Below are 27,035 nucleotides of genomic sequence, written 5' to 3'. Positions count from 1 at the left end.
TATAGCATAATGTGACTTTAATGTTACTTAATTCAGTTACTTCATTCTGCTGTTGGTGGTCGGAGGGCTTGCATGCCAGCCTCACTTTGGCCAGACATTAGCTGTGGCTAAAATCCAGATGCTTACCACCATCAGCGTGTGAATGTGTGTATGTGTGTGTGTGTGTGTGTGTGTGAATGACAGAATGTAGTTGCTTTTGAGTCTGGACTTGATAAAGAGCTACGCATGGTAAATGGCTGAAAAGGTCATTTACCATATCAATGGCCCGAGAAGACCACGTAGTATGTTTGTTAATTCTGACCTCAAAGCATTTCAGTTCAATATCGAACATGTGAGCAAAGCAAGCGGCGAAGTGTTTGAAAGGTTTCTGCAGGAGAAAGTGAGCAGAATGAAGCGGACCTTTAAACACCAAGTGTGAATGCTTACAGACTAAAAAGGCTCGAGCCCAGCACAAAGAGAGGGCCACCCAGCCAATGTTTACATTCTGCCACTCCCCTCAGCACAGAGGACCCGAAGTCCAAACAGAAAACACTTGTGTGTATATAATTATGTCACATCTCACAATGGCTTAAGAAGGCTGCCAACTAAAATGGGCTCCTGTGCCCCGCAGTATTTAACCAAATTTGGCAGCTCCAGAGTTAAACAGAGGTAACCTTTCTATCGTAGCATAACAGAGGCTTATAAACAAAGGCGATTGCTCTCAGTAGTGCCACTGTGTTAGCATCCACGAAGACATAATTGGCTTAGCAACACTTTTAGCCCCAAGCCAGTGCCAGTGCATAAGAAGGTCTGGCAGAACGCGCTGCCATACTGAAACAACAGGGAGGATGCCGCACAAAACATGCTCGTTTTTAGAGCAGAAGTATCCAATGGAGTGAGTGGTGTCTGCTATGGCCGCAGCTACGTTGTACTTGTTTACTGCTTTGTGTTTATGGAGTCGGTGTGTAGTCTGAAATGGGTAGTGCTAATCTCAGTTTGCAGATACCTGAAGCTGACGACGGGGGAGTCAGGGAAACAGACCCGGGCCTACTTAGGAACTAATTACAGCAAACTGAAAACAATTCCAGTTGCGCTGCGCCCCTTCTGAGTTATGATCTAATTTTTATGGTAGTTTTTTTTTTTTTTTATGTGAACAGACAGAATATCAACAAAAAATTCAGTCAAAGCACATTACGTAAAACATTAAATTCAATTCCATTGTCTACTATAAGGTAAAAAGTAAATGCTTCAAAAGAATTGTTGCGAGTGACGAGCCAAAGTTGGCTAGCAAAGCCGATTTTGGACCAATTAGATTCCATGACCTGAGCTGCAACAAAGTGAGGCTAAAGCTAACGGCCAAGAGCAAAGGATACTTCTAAGCTTCTACAGCAAGTTCAATCTCAAAAAATGTCATTATGGAAACGAAATCTCATGAATTGTTGTCATATTTGAACAGGATGATTATGTACAAAGAAGCTAATAATTATATAAGCAGAAAGTGTAGTTGGATGGTGGTGATCTCCCTGCATAAGCCAGAAATCTTTAACCCCTTCTTTTGTGTATGGTTTCTGTAGATATTCCTTTCAGAGGGCCAGCAGTCAGGTCTCGTCAGGTGGGCTTATCCTCTGTGGTTGGTCTAATCAGAAGAAAAACAAACAGCAGGTTTCCTAGACTCTTTGTTGCTGGGGGCAGGGTGTGTGTGCGTGTGTGTGTTGTGTGGGCTGCTGTATTTGCTTTGCCTCGCTCCTGTTTTCTCCTTCATAGCCTTCTTTCTCTCTTGTCTTATCACTTCCCTCTCTCCTCATATCACCCACGGGGAGCCTGTGGTGCTGTAATGCTAAGTGACAGCTTGCCTGCCTTGCTCACTTCCCACACACATGCCTACGCCTGGCCATGTCCCCGATGGCCATCGCTTTGCCCAGACAGCAGAGTTTCAAGAGCTTACAGGGACCAAATCCAACTAAACTGAAACAAGTAGTTTGGGGTATCAAATCACCGCCTGGAGTGTATTTATACACAACACACAGACTTGAGCACAACTGAAAAGGCTAAGTTAGTGGCCTACTGATAATACCATTGAGGACTATAAAACAGCAGGCAGGTGTGTTAGGGTTTTCCTTTAGCTCCTCTTGAACTGCGACTCTCAATCAGGCAGAATAGATGACGGTTATAGGAAAGGTATTTATTTAGGATAACTTTGTTTAAGGAGAGTTGCTTCCAGAACAAAGAAAGGTGGATAAATAAAAACTGGAGGATGAAACGTCCTCCAGTTTTGTTTTGCTTTTTGGACAGAAACATGATGAAGCATTGTGTCTACATCATGTCTCACTCTGATTTCTCTCTTGTTCAATACCGCTTTCCCGCAGGATCAAACAGAGTAGTAGCAGAAGACGCCCACGGAGGCCCCGAAGCTGCCCGGCTGCACCGAAGCTCCACGGAGTGGAGGCAGCGTCGCTCTCGAGGCTGAAGACGGACCTGAGTGGGACTGCTCAGAGCGGACGTACCTCTGTCTGCAAAACGACAGCGCCCGTCGTGGATGCTCTTTCGAGGGAGTGAAAGACAAATGTTTTGTGTTCATTGGTTTGAGTGTTAGCTCAGCAGCTCTCCTGCTGACTGCAGCAGTGCACGCGCTCGATGCCAGGGAACAACTCCAAAGCGGTCGGTTTAAAAAAAAGAAAAAAAAAAAGAAAGAAAGCAAGAAAGAAGAAAAAAGTATGCCGGGCATGCCAAGAGAAACATGGAAGCCTTCCACTTTCTGTAACAGTCGAGGTTTACGTTCCGAATGTCTGCACATGGGCACTGAACTGGTTGGCAGAAAACGGATCGCTGTGATATCGGTGCCAAGAACAATCTAAAAACAAAATATTGCATGAAGACAGCTTGCTATTCAAACATATTGTAATAAATGAAATATTATTTGTTGTTAGATCAGGTCTCAGTGTTCACTCAGTAAGGAAAGCAGCTGTTGGCTGTTCTAAAAGCCATTAGAAGTCACGCTGTCATCTACCATCAGTATAATATTGCAACAGAGTGCGTATATTTCCTGTGACTTTCACACTTTGCCTCAGTGCAGCATTGATGATCTTTTATAACAAGATACAGACGCAGGACACTTGTGACATCAAGTAAAAGGTCTATGTTCTTGTTTACACTTAAAGGTTGTTTTGTGCCTGAGATTGGGCTGAAATAGCACTGATAACCAACAGTGAAGCTATCCCTCTTACAGATAGCTATAAAAACCTATACAGACTGCAAGCGTTCGGGATGCGACAGCGATCAAAGCTTCATCAGTGCAGACAGAGTGTTGGAGTAACGTAGTGAGGAATAAAGTAATATTTCTGGGTCACTGCTGAAAAGTGTTTGCATTAATTCTGTAGTAGCGGTGCATATGTCCTGTATGCGACTTTTATGCCACAGAATCTGTCAACTTGCCTGAAAATCTGTGGTATCCTGACTAGGTTGGGATTTATGCTACGATAGGATGTTTAGGATGGAAAATAATTTACTTAAGGTGGCGCATTTTTATGTCACTGATACCTAATAGTGAGATGGTACTCTGAGACTAAAGTAAGGAAAAGCTTAACTTTAAAATTGTTAAATATTGCTTTGCTCTTAAGAGGAAAGCTGATGATGGAAGGACTGAGTTGCCTTAAATGTTTTTCTGGTAAACTATTTATTCCCTCCTTTTTCACTCTGCTGGAAGCAGCAGGAGCCAAAGGCCCGACACGACACAACACAGTGCATGTTCCTTTCTTTCTTTCCCCAGGCTGTATAGTGCAGCAACACAAAGGTCATTTCCTGCTCTCCACACAAATATTAGACTTGTAGCTCCGTCTCTGATTGTCAGATAATAGAGACCCGAGTCCCATCTTGGCCTCAGCCAGGAAATCAAGTTATCCAGAGCTTCTCTGCCTGCTGATACAGGGAAACGGAGAACTACACAAGGCGCACACATGCGGCACATTCTGCTCCAAACCGTCTGGGCGACTTTGATTAACGTCCTTGACGAGCTGCGATAACGTGAATCCTGTCTTTTAGGGTGTCTGTCCACAGAAAGCGGATGCAAAATCATAAATTTATATCTTTTATGAAATGCTGTTTCTTTTTTTGTTTACATTTTAAATTAAGCCTCACTTTATGTTAAACAGCAGTTTTTCTAATTCATTATATAGCAAGGTTAACACATTTTAGAAAGAAATGTTGAACAGAAAATAAAACAACTCTCTTCCAAAGATTATAAGGTAATATACAATGTTAATTTATAAACTAAACATTTATCTACTTTTATGTACCAACATAAAACAACAAATTGAAAAATCTAATGGTAAAGCAAAAAGATAAATGCACGTAACCATGGCAACCGGTGACTCTCTGCAGTCAAGTTGTGCGTGGAGCCGCTGTGTTTACAAACAAATAATCCCTCTCGAAGCGAGGAAAGCCGTTGGTAACCATGGCGACTGACTGCAGGCTGTGAAAGAGGCATTGCTGAGGCCAAACTGATTACTTGAGCTGCTTGAATATCAAGATATTTGACCTGTAAGCTACCCAACTGACATGTACGTTGACTGTACTCATTATTGTGTTCCAACGTTATTCGATGACACACACACACACACGCACACACACACACACACACACACACACACACACACACACACACACACAAAAACAGACCCAGCCGTATTGTCTCAGTTCTAAACCAGGGTTTCATTTGGAACCAATTTCCAAATACATGTCAGCAGGCCTCGGTTTAACGGGGGAACTGAGCTCCAGGGAGAAACCGAGAAGGCAGCGAGGAGGGGATGTGTTCCTCTTCCAATGACTTTCAGATGTGCGAGCCTGTGCCACAATGTTTCAGCTCACCTCCTTCTCTTCTGTATGCCTTTGCACGCATTCGACCTTTTTGTCTGTTCACAAAAGGAAGCAACCTACAAACCCCAGCTGTCCCCGTCTCTCTCCGAGCATGGATCAAATGAGAGCAGGAAAAGGAGATAAACACAGACTAATTGCTCGCAGACCGAAGTAACTGAGCGCAGGGCTGGTTGTGTGCAAAGGAGCTTGTAAGTCAATTGTTCAGGATGGCTGGATGTTTAATGAGAGCTAGCCAGGAACTCCGCTGACCAATTTCAGAAAGAGCAAAATAACTCTCGCAATTTTCTGGAAAACCACCACTAACAATCGAATTTAGCTCAATACGCACCTCTGATGATCTCTGCCAGTCAAAGAGCACCACAGGGTTTGTGAAACGCGAACAGTAGAGGCACACATCCCCAACTACCAGCGTCCAGACAACATTTTACAGAGCTGGTGTAGCACTGGTATTTAATCACTAGATACACTACGCAGTCACCCTCTCAGTGCTGATGAAGTTACTCACCTCAACTCTTAAGTGGCTCCAACTAAAGGCAGTATGACCTACTTTATGATCAGCTCATGCTATAATTATTTGACGTGTTAGGCGCACACATTAACTGTGTATGCAGCACTAAAATGTTATCCTCAGAAAAAAAAGAGAAATGAAAAGTGCACACGTACACAAAACGTGAGCACATCAGTAAACACTTTGTAGATATGACACCAGTAGATGTTCCACACGTTCATTTCTTCACATTTCAACCCATATAACACGTCAATTTTAGATTCACAAGACCAGAAATACCCCAACTACTGTTAAGACTATTCTGCTGTATTATTATCCAGACGGTCGTAGTTCAGGTAAAGCTTTCAAACATCGTACGTTGCAACAAGCATAAATGTGGATTTCTCAAGGTTGGTTCTCTCCTTTCTGAGTGGCACAGATATCGATTACAACATATGAACTGAATGTGCAGCACTGATGGGAAAGATGCATCAAAGGATGCTAGGTAATGACGATATTAAGTGAGAGAATGTTAAAAGATCTGTTGAGCACGACTGCTGACTCTAAGGCCACCTTTTGTCGGAATACACCGAACAGCTAGAGGCGCGTCGAGAAGGAACAGAAGAGGCATGAAGGCATCAAAGAACCATTTCCACTGCAGTTCTTAATGCGGGTCAACTCGAAGACTCTTGAATCGAGGTTAACAGCAGCCTAGGGTGGGGGGGGGGGCGCTACCAAAGTGATCCAAAGCACAGTAAAAAGGAATAAAGAAAGATCCTCCTGGAACTACCGTGGTTGACCTCTGGAAACCTCACATTCTGTGCAAAGACGAGTCTGTATTTCAAATATAACCAACGCTAACCCTTCTGAGTGAAAGGGCAATGTGTGAGTATCTCGTCTGTCTTTAACTCAGCACAGAGTGGAGCGAGTGCATGTCACCTGCATGCACAGGCGCCTCTCAGGAGACTAGGAAATTATCAAACATTTTACTTATTTTGGTAATTGACTTGAAAAAGTCATACTTCTGTATTTTCCATATAGTTTGGAAAGTAATTATTAGCTTTCGCGTACCGCGGCCATTTTTTAGGTTTCCCACCAAACTTTTTTTCTTTTGCTTATTATATTGTGTTAGCTCTTAGTGTGACATTCAGACACATGAGCTACGGGAATCTTCAGCAGCACGCACACACACACACACACACACACACGCACGCACACGCAGACGCACACACACACACACACACACACACACACACACACACACACACACACACACACACACACAGTGCCTCACCCGGCTGCACTAACAAGGATGTATCCCAGCAAGTCAATCCATGAAGATTGGCATATTTTTACCTGAGAAATGACTGTTGTGTGGAGAAAAACCCAGGACGGGTCGCCTGCTGCACCGTATAATAAGCTCGACTTATTTTGGCTTCATTATTGTCAGCTGGTTTCTCTGCATTTCGAAATATCACAGCAAATTGGCTCTAAGATGGACTGTAATAGGGGAGCGAGGCAGAGATCGCGTGCGAGGCTGTCTGTCAGAGCGGGCCAAAATTAAATAAGGGGTACGGAAAAATCTGATTGGCTATGGGGGGTTAAAGCCAAGCTGCCGAATAAAAAACACGTTTCCTCAGCCGTGTTGCTCTAAAAGAAATGACCCTTTGTGTGTGAAATGTGCATCGCTTACAGCAGATACAGCAACAGTTACCCTTTTTCTTTACACCACCGACTGCTTTTGCCCTTGTGGACCTATAAAACACATTAACTCTGCTGCGAGGCGGCGTGTAAAACAGAAAGAGGGGCCACTCAAGGCATCGCAATCTGTGCGTCGTATGGCTGCGGAACAGCTGCAGGAGGAAAGCAACACTCGTTTAATGAGATCGCTCCAAAAAAGAAAAAAGAAAAAGGGAGAGCAAAAGGCATTCTCTCCAGCTGGCAGCAGAGGGCGCCAGCACATCATAGAAGCACCACAAGTAGGATTGTCATACCAGAGCCTAAAGTCCAGCTGAGAGATATCAGAAAGGAAGATGGAGAAGAAGAAGTATGGAGGTTTTGACTTTTCCAATCTGATTCTAACTTTTGCAGACAGCAGGTGAGGGTGGAGATGCCGGAGTTATTCCAGGAAACCGTCTCGTTTAGCAGAAACAATGTCACATTTTTTACCTCAACCAGGTGAAAAATTTGTCTATTTATTTATTTATTTATTTTTAAATGTTTGCGAGTCAATATTTCAGTTATTACTGTCCCTCCGCATTGTGGGATGCACTCAGGTTTGAGGCCAGATTTAGTTTGACTCTTTCAGCCTGCTGACAGGGGCAGATGAGGCCCAGCGTCTGGGTGAATCGCAGATGGCTCTTTCTGTTTTTCCGCCCTGTGCTGATGGGAAAAGCCCGGGATGGGAGCGCCACCTTATCGGCACCGCGGTGGCAAAGAGCTGGCACCGCTGGGAGGACGGGCCGAGGGGAGAGCATGGCCCCTCGCAGCGGGTTCCCCAAAGAAACAGTCTCCCATCTGCTCATCGACTCTGACAAAAAATAAAAAAGCTCTTTCGTTTCAGATTTTACTGTAAACACAGCCGCAAACAACATGTTTAATCACTTTTCCACCTATGATTTTTGAACCAAACTCTTAGAAAACTTGATCAATTATGCGTAGTGTGTCTTGTACACAACATCTAGTTTTTCCTCAGTTTACTATGACTGTCTTCTGGTATTTGTCATGCGTGTGATTAGGGATGCTCCATAGCTAGGAAAACGTCTCTGTTTTTATATCCAAGTGAGTTTAAAGGGGCAGTATAATGTATTTTCCAGGCACATATTGAAATTTTATACCACAATAAAGTAACTATGTTGCCATCAGTTCTTATAAAAGAATCACCTATATATCAAATATGACTTAAAAAGAAATTTCATTTTATAATTTAACGCCCCTTGAAATTGAGCCTGTCTCTTTAAGAAACTCCACCCTCAGGAAGTCATTGCAACATTTCTCCACTATTAACCCTTTAACAACGTTTTTACCAGTGATGCACTGACAAGTAGCTGGTATACTGAGCTCAGTCCCACCAGGTGTTTGCTAATTGCTGCTGGCTAGTCTGAAGGAGCTGAGTGGTGGTGCTGCATTGGAGGGCTGCGCTGTGAAACTGCGTGTAAGAGGAGGAGCTACGTCTCAAAGGCGGTTCTAGGTCCACCCAGGCATTTCGCACAGCTGACTGGTTCCTCAAACATGCATGAAAGTCTCAAGGCAACACTCCACAAATGTTTTTGATAAAGGAACAGCTTTATAACATGATGTAAAGCTCAAAAAAGTAGATTTTGCATAATTCTGCCCCTTTAAATAAAAATGACGTTACTTGCACTCGAAGAAGCATAAAAAGAAAATATTTTAAAAGCAAGACGAAAAGAACATTTGAAAATTAATATTCCATGACCTTTGAGTTTGTTTTTCTTTATTTGGGGATCCAAGACTCTTCACTTTACTTCTGTTCTGTCCTGGGTTGTTAATTATTATTCTGCCATATTGCGCTGAGTATGTCCTTCGTTTTTATTGTTTCTTTTCTTCGTGGATCTGGGTTTAGTCTTCTATGTCAGCTTTTTCTCCAAGCAAAAGGGATTTTGCCCTTTTCTTTGTAGATAGTAATAATAATCTCTATATTGTCTGTGATAATTAATTACTTTCCCTCAGTGTGGCAGCTCCAGTCATTCCCCATCTACCTCTTCTCCACTCGTTAACTCACCTGTTTAGCATTCCAGTGACTAAGTTCTCTGCTGTAAATCCTTCTTTGTCAGATTTGGGAATTTTTCTACTTTTTCTTTTGTCTTTTTTGAAAACCTGTTTATTTTCCCGTGCCTGCCTCCCGCCTCCACACTTTGCCACTCACCCACAGAGCCACGATGCTGGTTATTGACTTGGTAAGTCAGCCCAGGGTTTCTGGACTCTGGATGTGTGCTTCTTCATCTTAAACAGGTGGAGTTGAAATGAAAAGGACACACTGCAATGTAGAGGCAGGAGGAACGCTGGCCATGGAAAAAAAGAGCAGGTAAACATACAAATGAATCCACTTATGAATACCCCAGCCAAGCTATCAAAGGAAAGCTTTAAAGTGCTTTTAAGCTAAGATCAGGTGAAAGAAGGTCATAAGAATATGCTTGTTGTATAAACAGTTCAGGTTCATGCTGTTGTGATTGTGTGTCACTTGCTCTTCTGGCATTTTCTCCAAATAAAACCCCATAAAACAAGTTATGCACGTTTTATACCAGAGAAATAGCTCTCAGCTCTCTTGTCTGGAAGTGCTTCCCTAAATAATATTAATGCAGCATCAATATTTTCAGATGTGATTTCAGTTCTTCTTTGAAGCATCAATGTGACTTTTTTTTTTTAAACATATGTTAATCGTTATATTTGATGGGATTCTATAGCAGGAAAAAAATCCCCAAAAGCAGCACATCATTGTTCTGATTCATTGTAATTTAAGAATGAGAACAAAGTTGGTCTGAGAATTGATGTTCTTTCTTTTGTTTGAAAATTAGCAGGCAAATGGTAAACTACACATTTTTTGTTGAATTTCTTAGAGGGAAATTTTTTGTTTTACTATTCCAGATGTGAAGATCAGACACAATGATTTGCTTTTTATTTTGCATCTGTGTGACAAGTGACATAAGACAGCTGAAAACATATGAAGCTAGTAAGAAAAGAAGAAACAAAAAACAAAATAAAAAAAAGACAATTTTCTGCCAGCTGTTTTCATTCTGAGAACAAACAAAGCAGTAAAACAGAAGGAATGCGATCAGATTCTATCTGATCCAGGCCTCGCTTAAAACTCAATAATGTATCAGCTTGTTCAACCGCACCGTGAAATCCAACCAGAGCACAGAGAGAACAATATCAGTCCCTTGCCAGTACATTGGTGATCAGAGGCAGCTCTGATCATCATTCAAGAACGGAAATACAGTCCAGAAAAAAAAAGAAATAAATAAAAAATCAGTCGGTGAGGAAAAGAGGGAATTCCTTTAGGTCTGCAAACACGTTGCCTCCGACTCACGTTCACGCTCCGCTAAGCAGGAGTTCAGCGAGAAATTATCAGCATCTGAGAGCGATGTTTCTCACATCAGCAACTACTCTACACATATTCAGACGAAGAGTTTTATGAATTATGTATCTGGCAAATTGATTCAATTTGCTTTACAGTCCAAATAGGAACTGGAGAAGCATTTCATCTCCAAGGCACTCGCAGCTTAAAGGTACTGATGGGATATTCACATTGGCGTTAAAAAAAACCCAGCATGTTAGCAAGCTGTTAATTTGAAGCCACTTTGTTTTCATTGACAGAAAATCTCTACTGAAATGCCAATGATTTGGCGTCTCTGTGCTTTTTCCCGTGGCAACCTGCAGTATTAACAGGCTGCTAATCAGAAAAAACGTACATACGGTAGCAGAAGGATCCTACAAGTTCAAATAGGTAAAACTTTTAATACAGCTGAATAAATCAACCTTATGTCGCTGCTCTCTTGTGAATACCGTACGTTACATTTCCTCTGGTGGAAATAAAAGCTTCATCTGATCCGCTCCATGTCGGTGCCTGCCTAAACTCTCATGCAGGCCAGTTGTGATCCAAGATGTACGATGCTGTTTTTCCTGACAAGCAGTCTGGTATTTTGGGTGTTATTTTTGGACCAGCAACAACAGTGAGTCCTTGTTTCTGTCACTAGTACACACAAACTGATTTCTAATTCAAATTTCATGCAGTAGCATCTGGCTTTGCCTCCAATCCGAGGCTATTTCTCTATGGTTTAAATCACTGTATAAAGCTGAGGCTCTCAGTTCTCTTCCACAAATGTGAAACATTACATCTGCATCAATTTTTACTTATGCACCGGGTAACACTGATCTGACGTGAGGAGAAATGTCAGCATCCCATCATATTCTGAAAACTACAAGCTATGCAACGGCAACATAAATCAAATCTCATCAAATATGATCTTTTTTGGATTTTATGTGACAGGTCTGTGAGAAATATAAAGATGGGATGTTGTTTTATAACCTAGTCCTGCTTTAAACTCTTACATTTTACTTCTTCTTCCTATCTGACCTGCCTGCTGTGTTCATGTGGTACTTTGTTCTCGTCTGTACGGTGGCTCAGAAGGGCCAACAAATGCAAAAGCCACAACATAACAACACAACCCATAACAGGGCAGCAAAAAAAACCACAGCAAAAGTTATGCTAACAGGTTAGCATAACTTTCTTTGTAGCATAATTTTACTTTGGCATAACTTCCATTTTAGCAAAAATTATATTTTAGCATAACTTCTATTTTAGGACAGGCTACCTTTTGCTTTAGCATAATTTCTGTTTTAGCAATATTTTCATATTAGCATAACTTCTGATTTAGCTTAGGGTAATTTTTGTTTTAGCATAAGCTCCATTTTAACATAACTTCTGTTTTGGCAAAAAATTATATTTTAGCATAATTTCTGTTTTAGGATGGGCTAACTTTTGTTTTAGCCTAAATTCCATTTTATCTTAGGCTAATTTTTGTTTTAGCATAAGCTCCGTTATGATAGATCATAACTTATGGTATAAGCTCTACCATAACTTCCGTGTTTGCATAATTTTCATTTTGACATAGCTTCCACAGCAAAAAAGCCATTGTAGCATTCCTTCCGTTTTAGCATAATTTCAATTTTAGCATGACGTCTTTTGTGGCTTTTGTTGTGTTCTTTGGTTGTGGCTTTAGCATTTTCCTGACCCTTCTGGGCCACTGCACTAATGTTCAATAACAAACCTCTGATACCTTCACAGATCACCTGGAATTAGACTGAGATTAAATTACACACAAGCCAGTATCATCTGTTTAGCCAGGGTCAATGAAGGGATTTGTATCCGCATTAGGCTGCGCCTGGTTGTTTTTGAAGGGTCTCAGAATAAAAGGGGTTGAATATAAATTCTCACCAACTTTACAGATTTTTATTTGAACCAAAAAAAATAAAAAATACCATTACAAGTTTTGAACATCGGAAAGTCTCCTTTCTCCAGCTAAATTTTTGTGACAAGGAAAACAAAATATTCACACGCAAAATCAGCTGGAAAATGTACTAATTATATACAGTAGTCACAACACAGTCCTTTTCAGATGCAACATGGAAGCCACTGTATGAACATTAGCCCTTGCTATTCCACAGAAAGCTACATCACCACTGGGCTGATGGTAATCAAATATCAGAGAATTGACTGGAAATAACTCCTACATGGACAAATTGCTCAGAGGAAATAGTCTACTGTGCTCTAAAAAGACGGAAATGGAGGAAAAGGGTCATAGAAATTTTCTCTTTTGCATCTGATGAAAAGCAAATAAAGAGGATTTTCTAGTTCTCGTGCAGATATGAGCTTTCAGATATTCCTCCTCTCTTGGCCGTTTAAGACTCTCTCTCATTTCATGCCATGAAGTAGCACCGCTTCTGCTAACCTCAAGTGCTCATCATGAGCTCATTTTCCAAGTTTAGCAGCTATTTATAGCGCTTGTCACACATTCAGGATTTTCTTTGGATGGATGATTAAAGGAGGGGGGAAAAAATCCTCAGGGGAAGCTTCAAGATTAAAGAACAGAGCCGTTAGATTTGTAAAATAAATGATAGCTCAAACAGAAAAATAAAGCCACTGAGTCTTTTTAAAGGATGAGGCTTGTGCAGTTTTATCTACGTTCTGTGAAGTTCCACTTCAACAACATGACGATTAGAGAGACTTTAAGAATCCGTCATTTCTCCTTCAGCAGTTATAACTATTACATTACCACTCACTTTAAAGTGAAAATAGATTTTAGTCCGACTGAAAAATGAAGAAGCTGAATTTATGTGGTTTAGGTGATACGAGTCCTTTAAATTTTATATCAGGTAGTTGGATGTAGTGGATTTAATGTAAAAAAAAAAAAAAAAAAAAGCAAACTTAGTCCACACATTTTAGACTACTTTGTCTTTATTGGGATTTGGTCCATTCAGTCACCGTCACATGACCAAACAAAAACCACATGACCAACTTTCTCCCTGTTCCTCCAGAAACAAATGGCAAAAATTTGGAAACAAATATTGGCCCAATTTGTTTTGTAGGACTACAGAACAAAAAGATCCAGAGGATCTCAGTCAACCCAGAGCAGAAACTAGAACAAACTCTGAATCGAGAGAAACTCATCTAAAGAAACTACTCATTGCCTCAGATCAACATTTAGGACCGTCTACTTTATAGAACCAAACATGGAGAACCAACATCTGGTTTTATCATATCAAGAATCCAGAGAAATCCCTACTAGTTTATAAATTCTTATTCTTATTAAACATGGGGAACCAATATGTAGTTCTACACTTTCACTTTTTGCAAACGTTTTATATTTTTCTCTTGTTTTCCTTTTATTTTGTTTCTATTTCCTCTAACTCGTGTCAAGCACCTTGATTTGTCTTGTTGCTGAAAATGTCCTGTATAAATAAAGTTACCAGCTTCCTCCCACAGTTTAAAAAAAAAAAAAAACAGACTACTATCGACCGATACCGATATTAGTGCTGATATGTCGTGCAGGATTGAAGAGTCAAAATGTAAATTGACAGCAGGCCACACTGCTGTCTGAGGTGACACATTTAAGACAGAAGTTGGAATTTATATGAGCTCTAGTTGGTTCCCTAAAACAAATAAAAAAGGGTTTTAATTGTTTACAACAATTTCTGTTGTAAAATAACCCGTTATAATTAAAAGTCTGTTCTATATTGAAGAATTCATTTCACACCATTATTATGCGTTGCCATTCCAGCAGGTCGGATATAAAGAAAGAGGACAAAGTATTGAAGTTGCATTGGGAACTTTGTGTTTCCTTTAGCAGGAGTAAATTTTGGGGGAGAAACAAAAAAAAAATCTTTCCTATCCAGAAGGGCTCAAACTATCTTGAGCTCTCGTCACTAAGCCTGAGCGCTGTAACCGACAGCAGGCCGGGTTTGAAGCCCGTTTGACTGCGACGGAGCAGGACAACCACGATAAAAGCTTCTTCAAACACTTACAACCCACCGGCCAGCATTGACTGGCAGCTGGAATGGGTCTGGGCTTAAAGTGGCTGACACTTTAAGTACAGCCACTTAATTTTTCATGAGCTGATAGTGGGGGCTGTCAGGAGAGAGATCCAGCACGAGGCTGGATGGTGACCAGCGAGAGCAAATGTTGCCTGTCTTTACTCAGCAGATGTAGAGAGAGCGAGCTATGAAAAAGAGTCAGTCGGGAAGCAGGTCCCCTATCCCTCTCTTTGCTGTCCTCTCTTAGAGGAGTGACACTTCAAAGGAGCATGTTCTTTTAATGCAAGGCAAGCAGAAAGAGAGAAAAAAGGAAAACCCATTAAACCATTTTCAAAGACATGCTGGCCTAGACGTGTCAAACAGCATCAGGGGGCTCCTGCTACAGACAGGCCTTTGGAAGTAGGAACAACACAGACACACGAGTCATCCGTACGAGATGCAGCGGGAGTGGGCGGAAGCATGAAGTTACTGATACCGAGGTGCGAATGTGCTGTCAGAAGAGCTCGAGCACAGAGGAAAGAATGACTGCGTGGAAAGACCGGTTTATGAAGCTTCAGTGCCTACGCCACATACGCACGATCGCAGAGACGATTCAGAGGTTTACAGAGGAGCCGACACGAGCACGCTGCTGTGGAAGGATCTCACAGGTCAGGGCAAAGGGCGTGGCAGAACGTCCAGCACAAGAGATGATGCGATTCGCGATGTTGGGTTTAAAACGACGACGAGAGATGACGTTTTAGAAATATGTTTTCGTGAAAAGTCAAAATGCAGTTTCGTTGTTTGCACCTGTTGAATGGTTCACCATTAAGTGCTTTTGAAAATCTGTTATTGAGAAGAGACTGTGTCATCTCAGGTTTGACTAGCCCATATATTGCGCTTTATATCAGGCACGGTCGTGAAACCGGTCGCAATGCATCCCACTATTAAAAGCTGCAGTATGTAAGCAGCTAAAAATGCAACAAATGCTCCGATTTTGCAGACCATCAGGTGTGAAAACACTCTTGGTCTTTGAGCTACACATCATGGTTTTGCAAGAAGGGCCGTTTGAGTCCAGCTAATTGAACAGCTATATTGAAAATGAATGCATAATCTTAAAACAATATCACGTCCAAGGAAGTTGCTCCGATTGTGACGATAATGGTGATTCGATATATCGTAAAGAAACCTACCCGTGAATCACATATTCCCTTCGGTAAATCCACAGGCCACTGTCAAACACGGAGCAGTGTCGACATGTTCACACATAATGGGCATGTGTCTCAGAATAAGCCATGATGATTTGATTTGATCCAACGCTGCTGCATGAAGAGCCACAGTGACAGTGACGGTTATCATCCCCCACAGGACGGATTTGGCATCTTATCTGACAATCAGGACAATGCTTTTCTTCAAATCTCCTACTGGCTTAAAGGATAAGCTTATTAAGGGTGACCCACAAAGCTGAAAGAGCTGAACATTGCATTACATCGTCAATGGAGATTGACAACCATGGCAAGTTTGCCTCCATCTTGACACAATAAGGGCTTCAGTCCAAATATTTACACAAGGACACAGGAGACAAAAACACACACACACACACAGATATATATAAACCAGCCCCTTGAGAGCAGCCATTAGTGCTTTTAGCTTGATCTCATTACAAGCGGCCTCCAGCAGGTTGAAGTGAAAGTTCAGTGTAGGTAAGAGACTGACGCTGGATAATAACCCAGCCGCTGGCAGTCCTAAGGCAGGACTTCTCCATCAGGGCAGGCAGAGTGAGATCCCAGCCAGTTAAAATATCCAGAGAGCCAGAGTTCAGAGCCCTTCAAGTTGACCAGCCGGCCTGCTCGAGACCTCTCTTTGAAGGCCGTTTCAAATCCCAGAGCTGGACAACACTCTGAGCGCCTCAGAAACCATCACGTTCAGCACCGGACATGTTCCATTTAGCTGTTGAGTTATACCATACAGAGAGAGCATGAACATTTCCCAATAAACAGATCCATAGTGCTACTATATCTTTATCAATAAATCTGTTTTTATCTTATTAGATAAATTTGGGCTGCACAGTGGCACAGTTGCCTTGCAGCAAGAAGGTTCTGGGTTCGATTCCTGGCCCGGGGTCTTTCTGCATGGAGTTTGCATGTTCTCCCTGTGCATGCGTGGGTTCTCTCCGGGTACTCCGGCTTCCTCCCACAGTCCAAAAACATGACTGGGTAATTGGTCTCTCTAAATTCTCCTGTGTGCGCATGGTTGTTTGTGTGCGTTGTGTTGCCAGACTGGCGACCTGTCCAGGGTGACCCCCGCCTCTCGCCCGAAACGTTAGCTTCGGAACGAACAATGCCCCAGACCCCACTAAGGGACAAGGGTGTGCAGAAAATGAATGGATGGATAAATAAATTTGACTTGCCTAAAAACACCGTATTCTAGCACAAAAACTGTTTATCACAAAACATTTTTATTTCTTTTTTCAAAATTGGCATGTTTACGTTAAGCAAATTTATTAATTTTTTTATTTCAAATTTGCACAATTTTATGGTTAATAGAAACACAGACGTAGTCTCACTGGTGTTCCGGTGAACAAAGGAGGCCAACTCAAAGCTCCAACCTCAGCCCGGTTAAAAACTGTTTGAAGGATGAGAGGGAAACCGGCCAACTAAAGTGAACCGAGTCTGAAGCTGCTCTATGTTGTTTCTCAGCGAGATTCTCACATTGAAAACAAACCGATTTTTTAATTTTCTTTTTTTTTTTTTTTTACATTATTGTTCCTCAACTGCTGACAAACAAGAAGACAGACCAGCAGACAGACAGGAAGGTGGTTTCTCTGAGACATGAGGGGTTCGGAGGAGGGAGATCTAACCTAAGCCCTCCTTGCTCATCCACCACACTCCTTTCCTCATCACCCCAGAGAGCAGATGGGCCTCACAGCACGCTGTTCTGTTTACCAGAGCGACTGTACAAAGCAGCAACCACCACAGGCTCCCACTCTGTCAGTGAGCAGAACAAAGCTTCCTCAGGAAAACATGACAACCTAAGAGACAAAAAGCTGGAAACATCTATTTACATAATGGATAAGGAATGAGAGGGAGAGCGCAAACTTGCTGTGTTTGTTTCTGACGCCATAGCAGAAATTGATATTGTTACCACAGTGACAATGTCCATATATTCAACTTGCAGTGTGTCCAGAAAATATCACTTTTTTTTCCACATTTTGTTGTTATTCTCAACTGTATTAAATTAATATTGTTTTTTGTTCTCAAAATTCTACACACAAATGTGCAAACTTTTGTTTTAGTGTCTTGGTAGTTTGTTAAAAATAGAAAACCAAAAACATCAAATTCACATAAGTATTCGCAGCCTTTGCTTAATATTTTGTAAATAAAGCTCAAAATTCAGTTTCCACTGACCATCTTCATGTCTCTGCAGCTTGAATGGAGTCCACCTGTGGTAAATTCAGTTGATTAGACTTGATTTGGAAAGGCACACACCTGTTTATTTAAGATCGCACAGTAGACAGGCCAGGTCAGAGGTCAAACACCAAGCATGGAATCAAAGGAATGGCCTGTAAAACTCAGACAGGATTGTGTTGAGGCACAAATCTGGAGAAGGATCAAGAAAAAAACATTTCTGCTGCTTTCACTGTTCCAATGAGCTCATTGGCCTCCATCATAGGTGGATGGAGGAAGCTTGGAACCAGCAGGACTCTATCTAAAGCTGAGCAATGAGAGGGGGGCCCTTAGTTAGAGAGGGGACCAAAAACCCAGTGATCGTCCTGTCAGAACTCCAGGGTTTCTCTGTGGACAGAGGAGATCCTTCTGGAAGGACAACAGTCTCTTCAGCAATCCACCAATCAGGTCTGGATGGAAGAGCAGCCATTCCTTAATAATAAGGACATGGCAGCCTGTTTGGAGTTGAGCAAAAGGCACCTGAAGGACCTTCTGGTAGAGACGGGCACGTTAGTCAGTGATAAAGGGGAAGATGATTCCAGCAATGTCCAGAGACACCCTGGATGAAAACCTGCTCCAGATCATCTGGATCTCAGAGTTCAATGGGACAACGACCCAAAGCACATGGCCAAGACCTCAAAGGAGAAGTTCAGAATCATTTTTTGAATTTCCTGGAGTGGTCAAACCAGAGCCCAGTCTTAAGTTTGATTGAACATCTCTGGAGAGGTCTAAAAAATTGGCTGTTGAACGAATCCATCCAACCTGATAGATCTTGAGAAGAACTGCAAAGAAGACTTGGTAAAACTGCCCAAAGACACGTGAGAAAAATGGTGGCATGACGTTCAAAAAGACCTGAGGGCTCAACTTGCTGTCAAAGTTGAATCAACAACGTCAACAACGTATTAAAACAAATGCTGCGAATACCTACATGAATGTTATTTCTTGGTTCTTCACATTGGCACATTTGTGGCAGAATTTTGAGTTTAACATTTTTAGTTTAAGACAAATTTCTGTATCTGTGGGGTGTGCTGGAAAAACAAGGCAAATTCGTGGAGGCCCCACCTCGCAGCTTGAATAAGTTAAAGCATCTGCTGCTAGCTAGCTTCTTGGTGCCAAATCCCACAGCACACCCTCCAGGATCTAGTGTAGTCCATGACGTAACAGGTCAAGTTCAGCACAATGATATGACAGCTCAGTGGATTTTAATGCGTCTTCTTGTTTTTGTAAGGACAGACGTGTCATGAATCACCCCAAAATCAAAACAATATGACTATAGAGCTCGTCTAAAAAAGTTGAGCAAAGTTAATTTAATGCAACACCCTTTGACCTTTCAAGCCTGAGATAGTCATCTCAAGAAAACCAATCTGTAACTTCATATGACACTGGAGACGAGAAACTAATAAAATGACATCAATAGCAGAGAGGCTGGGGATGCTTTTGATTTATTCTGTATCACTAACCACCTTATGTATATTCAGGTTTAACCCCTATCTGGGCTCAATTTTCAGAGTTGGGTGTAAACTCGGAGGGGAGGCAACATTTGCAGCTTACGACATCCCATAGATCAGCACACTGGGTCAATGTCAAAGAGAAAACGAAAAAGAAAGCAGAAATATTCGAGCCGCGCTGGGAGAGGAATCGAAATGAGGGAAATATAATTATTTCTTTATTCAACAGGAAATGTTCTTCTTTCCTTTTTTGTTCTGTCATTGTGACAATGCTGATAACAGCCGCTGTGCCTTCCGACTGTAGGTTTTCCAAAAATGGAGAATTAAACCTTGATAGAGACGTCTGATATTTATAATGTAACCTTGAATAGGGACAATAGTTTAAGATTTATTTTCGGCGGAGCCAATGAGGAGATTATAGCTCTGCTGGCTAGCTCCGAGAACAAAAAAACAGGAGGTGGCAGGAGGCAAAGACGATGAGCTTTACAATTATGCAAATGTCATTAAGTGTGACAGAGAAATTCTGCAGTGCGAATGAAGGTTCGTGGGTCAATCTGAATGTTGACAGGAACAAAAAAACATTGTTCTAAAAGTCTGAGTACTTGCAGCAGCAGTCTGCCTCATTAGGTCATCAAAACCATATTTGATACAACTGGAAGAAACACACAAGGAATTCACTGAGTTTAAAACGTACGTTGTTTTTTTTACAGACTTCTTCATTTGTGATGGCCACTAAGAGTTTAAAAGAAGAAAGTTCCACCTGTCAAGAATCTGAACTTAGAAAATACTTGTTGAGTCCTCATACTCAGAGTCCATCCTATTGTACCATCCAACAGAATGGCCTCTTGCTTCGATTATGCGGATAGGCCAGCGACTTAAAAGCATTCCTGACTCCTCCCTACGAAATGCCTAAAGCGACACAATCATAAGACTCTGTGTTTTGTAGACTGTAGAAATCCACAAAACACACATGGACTGGATAAACAAAGGCTTTCTCCCCTTCTCTTGGATTTTGTCTGGTAGATTTTTCTACCAGACAAAATTTTTCTACCAGACAAAATCCCTAATTTGTTTGATCAGCGAACAAATTAGGGCTAATCTGATGCATAAATTTTGTATATTGCACATATATTGTAATTCACATGGTAGATTTTATGGTCTTGTTTTAGGTTTTAATAAACATAACACCTGTAGACTGGATTTAATTTCCCTATATGTGTCTATTAGTCCTGTAAGAGATCACACAAGCCCAAATAGGCAAAATGTAGGTCAGGCTGCCTTCAGTTGGAGCCACTTGAAGCTTTCAGCATACCCAAGGAAGAGACTCCTCCTGTACAGTCCAGCATGAAATACAATGCAGTCATGTTGTTATCAGGTCTTTGCTCTAACATTTGAGTAGCACATGTGTAGGTGAATGTACCTGTACAGGTAACATGTTCTCTCTGCTGGAGCTCACGCAGCTCTTGAATTCACAGCTAAAATAGAGTGACCCTCGTCCAGGAAGATAACAGAGCTCAACCTCAGAGGCTCTCTCTGTGCATGTGGCACTGTGTGCACTTACTGTATGGAACCATAGGAAGGTCTGTAAAAGTCATTGCTGGCAGAAATTTACTGCTGCATCAGGGTAACATAAATATTCATTTGTGACCTTGTTACATTGCTGCTCACAAAAAATCTCCTTCAACAGACTCGTTTGTATGCTCTCATCACCGAGAAGGCATACTTCACACTGAGATCACTTTGTCTATATTGATTCTACTTTAATGAGCTATGATGGCTTCATGTTATGGAAGTGTTTTGGAAATAAAGGAATGCAAAACAAAGTGATGACAGAAATAATTCATTGTATTATTTTTGCCGCTATAAGCGAATGAATAGGATATTGTTCTGTTTCCATTGCTACCCAGGACTACAGTGGTTCAGACACATTGCTGTCAGAACCACAACCATGCAAAGTTGGTGCTTACAGAGGCATGAACTTTGCATGGTTTCTGTACTCACCATAGAGCTGAGACTTGTCAAAGTGTTCAATGACATCCGCTTGAATACAGACTGTGGAAAAACCACAAGTGCTGATTCCATGCATCAAAATTTAAGGGTTATTACCGGTTTCTCAATTGTTGACTGTATGGTGTCTATTTTAATGACTTCTTATTGTTGTATTTTTAAGATGTAAAGCACTTTGAACTGCCTTGGTGCGGAAACGTGCTAAACTAATAAACTTGACTGATCGATCGTTTGAGTAACTGTGTCAATAAAAATCCCCAAACAACCAAAAACAAATAATAAATGTGAAATAAAAACCACACACAACTGAAACCATAAATACAATGGAATAAAATGTCTCTGTAAACAAAAATGCCTTTCAAAAACATTTATCACTACAATGATTATCTGATGTCGTCTGTTGATTTATCACTTCACACCCAAATGAAACATTTGTTTGTGGTTATGATGTCACAAAAAGTGAAAAAGGGGGCTGCCAATATTTTACGCATTAATGGAATTCGATTTATTTTTTATTTTTTTGCTGTATATGTGAAGAAAGCACAGCTCGCTGTCGGCACACGAAATGCTCCTGAGGGTGAAATAACTTAAAGTGTATGTGCAACATGGCTGCATAGCAATCAGCACAGCAGGTTCTTAAAACAGCTTATGATTATGGAGTCAAAGCAGCAACCATCACTTCTGCTGAAGAAATACTTTCGCCGCCCCCCCCCCCCCCTACGAAATCTGAAGAGCTTTTATGAATAAATCACAAGATTTTGTCTGAAAAATAGCAAAGCATGACAGCAGAGACGCAATGTCAGCAATGTGGCTGCGCTAGTGTGAGAAAAAAAAAAAAACTAAGAGTAGGGTTATATATGTCAGCTCCCTGCTGTGACTGTAATATTAATATTGTCGTATCCATACGGAGGAATGTTGAAATATTAGCACTGCTGTCAGCTGATTAAAATATTTAATCCCATTAATAACACACTGGCAATGTGATTAATCCCTACGCCTAACTTTGTAAGTCTGAAATATAAATATGCACGTCCCTCCTTCTGTCTCACTGCAACCAATTAAAATGCAAAATGAGCGACCAGCGAAATTCATGCACGCGAAATTTCAAGGTTGCAACATGCCCAACTTTTGTCGTTTCCCTGTGTGTCGAGTCCATAACCTGCTGCCTTTCGGTCAGAGTAGGCAGTTCAATTAATCTGCATTATGTAACTCTCAGGCTTTAAAACTTTCAGATTAATCACATGCTTTACCGCACGATTAACCACATTCACCGCCAACACATCTGAATGCTAACAGCCCTGATTATTAGCCAAAACTGCTCACTATTACTTAGGAAACACCAAGTCAAATAAAGTGACGGGAAACATACAACATGAACTTGTAGTTGTGGGACGGATGATGCCGAAAACAAAGTTCTGCCACAACAAGAGCCGACTTGTGGAAAGTTTTTCCTGAAACTCTAAACCGCTAATCTGACTTTACACATTACCTGACAAGGTGAGCCGTCCTCTTATTTATAGCTGCCCATAAAAGTAATTGACGGCTCTCATTTCTACACTACAATCCACGCAGAGATACGTTCACGCATCAATGCACTTAGCTCACCGTCGCGCGCTTCTTCTTCAGGCGTTTCTTCTTCCTCTTCCCCTGTGTGTGCGCCAGGCGGGGGTTGTTCTCCTGGTCTGACGACTGGTGCTGGTGGTGGTTGTTCCTGCATGACTCCAGGCTTAAGCCGTTGGGCAGTTTGGGAGGTTTCTTCTTGTGCAGGGGGCCGGCTTGGCTGTTTCTGCTCTCCTGGGGCGCCAATGTCATGTTCTTCTGCAAAGAAAGACAACAGCAGGAAGCTAAGTTAAAAAAAAAAAGAATAAAAAAAAAAAAGACATTTGATTCTCCACAAAAGCAATGCGTGTGACAGCACGAATCAGTCATAACGGTGGCCTTAGAGGACTCTGCAGCCGTCGGTGGTTTGTTTTTCTATATCAGAGAAACTTGTTGGCAGACAGAGGAAAACTCATAAAAATCCATTTTGACATAAACCCAACATCTCCAATGAGCGTTGTAAAAGTTGTTCTAAAATATATTTATGGTGCAGAAAGGATTTAAGATCCAGAGTGGAGGACGTTCTCCTGCAGAGAACGGGAGCAACAAGAATGTCCTTCATCAATTTTCCCTACATTTTATTCTCCTCCCATTGGTTGTACAAAGACAGAGAGGAAAAAAGAGACTCCAGCTGCATTTAAACCAGAGCGACTGAGCATGAAACCTGATTCTAACGATGCACAAGGGATTCCTGAGCTTGTTTAGCCGCAGTGGAAATCACTTCCTGTCCACAACTGTGCATGCAGACAAAACAGACATCGGATGCTGACCAGAATTGGCCGGGTTTCAGCTCGACTGGTGCTCAAAAATCCAAAATGATGAACGCCTTATACCTACGTACCACGTAATGCTGACTCAGTGCATCTCAAATAGTGGAGCTTAAGAGTCAGTGGGATGATTTTTTTTTTTTTTTGTATTTGTAGTAGTCATTTTTAGTGGTTGAACTTCAAACAGGCCTCAAGCCACTAGGTGGCAGCAGTGCTCACACTGATCTTCTAAGTGATAGAAGAAGTAACCTATGATGCCAGGGACACTGGTGTTCAGAGCTGAAGGAGGAGAAGAGATGGAGAAATTTGTGAAATGAAAAATGGCAGAGGTGACAGAAGGTTCACTGTGAATGTAATATATTATTCACTTTTTGTCTAGTCTGATAAGCTAAAGATAAGCTAAATATTGTTAAGCAATTGTTTACCAATTACAAGAGGAATAAGTGGATAAAGCCAGCAAGCAATGTTTAGAGTCAAGAAGAGTTTTAAATATTACTGTGTTTAATTTAAAAATGCATATTCCAGTGAACCATTTGTACTTTTTCTCCTTTGAGAATCACACAGACTGAGCGGTGTTGACTAAATGTTATAAATCAAAAATAATAAGCTGAATTTCATTTTAAGACTTTAAAACGATTAAATGAGGCGCAGCGTCTTCATTTTTAAGTCATCACAGCTTGTTTTATTGCTCTGTTTTGTATGCAGAATGCTGGTGCCAGAAATGTATACAGAGGTTTTGTACAGATAAATAATTAAATATTATCAGGTTCTCAATGATATTCAAAATGTATGTTCTCCAATGGGGCATTACAGAACATAATTGAGAACCTGACAAAAGACTAAGTTAGTAATATTAAACATCCGGAAGTTGTCCCGTCAGACAGTCAGTTTCCAAAACACATGCACTAAACAAGCGCACGCAGGGTCAGTGCGACCCCGCCAGAAAACACAAAGTAAAATAACCTGCGTGATCTACGTGACTTTTAACCCTCGAGTGTCTTTAAAAACTGCAGGAGGGTTAAAAGGAAGCCGCATTTCTGACTTTATAGCCAACTGCAGCGAAGGCTGGATGCATAATGGGAAAGTTGTTCTATTTTATTCTTTTGAATGTTTGGCCTCTGTAATGGAACGTGCTGAAATTGAAATGCAGGCGGCTTTGTGGAGACCTCCGAGTTGAGGTAAAGGTCAGCATACTCCAGGGCAGAGCTCAGCAACCTTTCGAATCTAAAGAACCATTTTTGCCGTCGTTCCTACCAAACAAGGCTTGTTTAGGAGTCACAAAGTCTACTTGACCTACACGAGAAAAAGAAACATATAATGCATACTATCTGGAATACATGGATCGATGTCTTTTATTTACTGAAAATGAGAAAATGAACGAATATGAAGCACACAGTTTTCAGCCGAATGACGCAAAAGATAAAAGAAGTTTCTTTTGTACCTTAAGAGTCGTTCTGTGCAGAGGCAGCATAAAACAGAGAACTTAGCCTTTCTGATTGCCTTTACATGTGAAACCGTTGCACATTTTCAGCATCATCTAAGGAACACAAAACCCTCATTATTCTAATTCTCAAAAAAAGATGCTAAATACAAGTTAAAATGTGCAATGTGTAATTTTGTTTTAATATATCACTATAATTCCGTTTTACTGTGAATGCTTTCCAACATTCACTGTGACTTTATCTCCAAAACATAATTTATGAGCACTCATAGCAGAAAATGTAGAAAAAAAATCATTTTAACACCAATAATTAAAAGAAAAATCAGCCATAAATCATACACGTTCAGTTTTATAAATCACATTTTGTTGCACAAACTACACTGAAAGGAGCGCGGATGATAATCCCCACTGGGAGATTTTTCATTACATCAGATGATCTGGAGTGAAATCTGGTTAATTTTTGTCAGACCTACCAGTACAACAAAAAGGAATCACAAAAGAAGCTTTTGTTTTAGGTTAATTTCACAACGGACATCAGATTTTGTTGTCAAAGTAACCATCTGGACTTCTTCATGGAGTTTTGTTCACTTGAGTAATGTGTACAATAGTAGTCGGTGGTCTAAAGCAGCAGATGATGCCAACATCTTAAGTCGATGGCTGACAGGCATCACAGTGGTGAGCCAACATCAACCCTTGCAGCAGGCGCACTTAGCCACTTCCACACCATTTTTAATTAGCACAGATGGCCAGGCAACACTGTAAGAAATACAGCTTAATTGCATTTGAGCTGCTAGTGAACACATAAAAAATAAAAATCAGTGATCTGAGGACGCTGAAGTTATTTAAGGTCTAAAACTTGTATGAACAGGCTCATAACACTGACTACAAGAGTAAAGGACTAGCCTATTTACTATAGCCACCGACACAGGAGTCAATGATAAGTTAGCTTTGAGCGGAAATTCATTTAGAGGGTATGAAAGTAAAACTGCAGTAAAAATGAACATTTCTGTGGAAAAATATTCTTAACAAAATCAGAGTGACAGGATGAGAGGTGGACCAATCAGAGCTGAGGATGACAACATTGAAAGCATCCCAGACCCTCCTGCCACAAGAAGTCATTATCTATATTAGAAGCAGAGGTGACATCATGCCACTCTGTTATATAGAAGTCACCATGAAGCAGAGTGGTTAGCGCTAGCTTTAAAGATTGACAGAGTTTATATTTTAACTCATCTGTGCCAACTGACATCAGCAATTATTGCAGCTACTAGCATTGATCAAAACACAATCTGGTAGTGTAGATTTCATCCAAACGCATTTTAAAAATGTCAACCTTTACGAAATATAAATAAAACGGCACAATTGTTGAGCCTAGAGACGGCACCCAGACCTTATCTTGTAAATTAGCCGTCTTTGTGCAAAAACTACCGCAGATGAACTCGTAGACACCTAAACAAAAGAGCAAACAGAGAAACTACTTCTCTATTTTAGAAAACAGGGCAGTAGTTGCTAACTAAGGATTTTGCCCCCCCCCCAGTGTTTTGGCACATTAAATTTCATGAATAGTTGTGGTCTGACAATTTAGTTTAATCATTGTTCTATTTTTTTTTTTTTAAACTAATGAACTAAACTTGGATGCGGGAAGTAAATGCTACATTTTTAGTCCCACCTTCCTTTTTCCTCATAGGAAATCAAAGACAAATGGATGAGATCGCAGAACGCATGTGAATGTAGAAACTGCCACGTTTACATCCAGTCACTCAAAGCCCCTTTTATCCGGCAGCAGATGAAACGGTTTTGATAAACACATTTGTACAGCGCAGGTTTGATGGACTGTCAGAAGACCAGGAACCGACTTGTGGAAGCAGCAATGTTACCGAGCGGAGCGCTTGTGCTGGAGAAGAAGCAGAAAGCAATCCAACTTAATTTAGACGGCTGCATGCAGGCCTCACAGTCACAGCA

General features: G+C 41.1%; 1 protein-coding gene across 1 annotated transcript in view; it reads right to left on the bottom strand.

The window, feature by feature from the left end:
- The window catches only part of auts2a (activator of transcription and developmental regulator AUTS2 a), a 334,197-nt gene that overhangs the window by 251,575 nt on the left and 55,587 nt on the right, over positions 1-27,035 (bottom strand). The window contains exon 2 of the mRNA XM_088012298.1: positions 22,872-23,084. Coding sequence (XP_087868424.1) covers positions 22,872-23,084 — 213 coding nt within the window. The remainder of the gene's footprint in view (positions 1-22,871; positions 23,085-27,035) is intronic.

Source organism: Poecilia mexicana, unplaced genomic scaffold (genome assembly GCF_051168715.1).
Source record: "Poecilia mexicana isolate PSO_F unplaced genomic scaffold, ASM5116871v1 scaffold_14, whole genome shotgun sequence".
In the NCBI taxonomy this organism is placed as follows: domain Eukaryota; kingdom Metazoa; phylum Chordata; class Actinopteri; order Cyprinodontiformes; family Poeciliidae; genus Poecilia; species Poecilia mexicana.
Note: the sequence above shows the minus strand (reverse complement) of the source record. Positions and strands in the feature narration are given on the sequence as shown.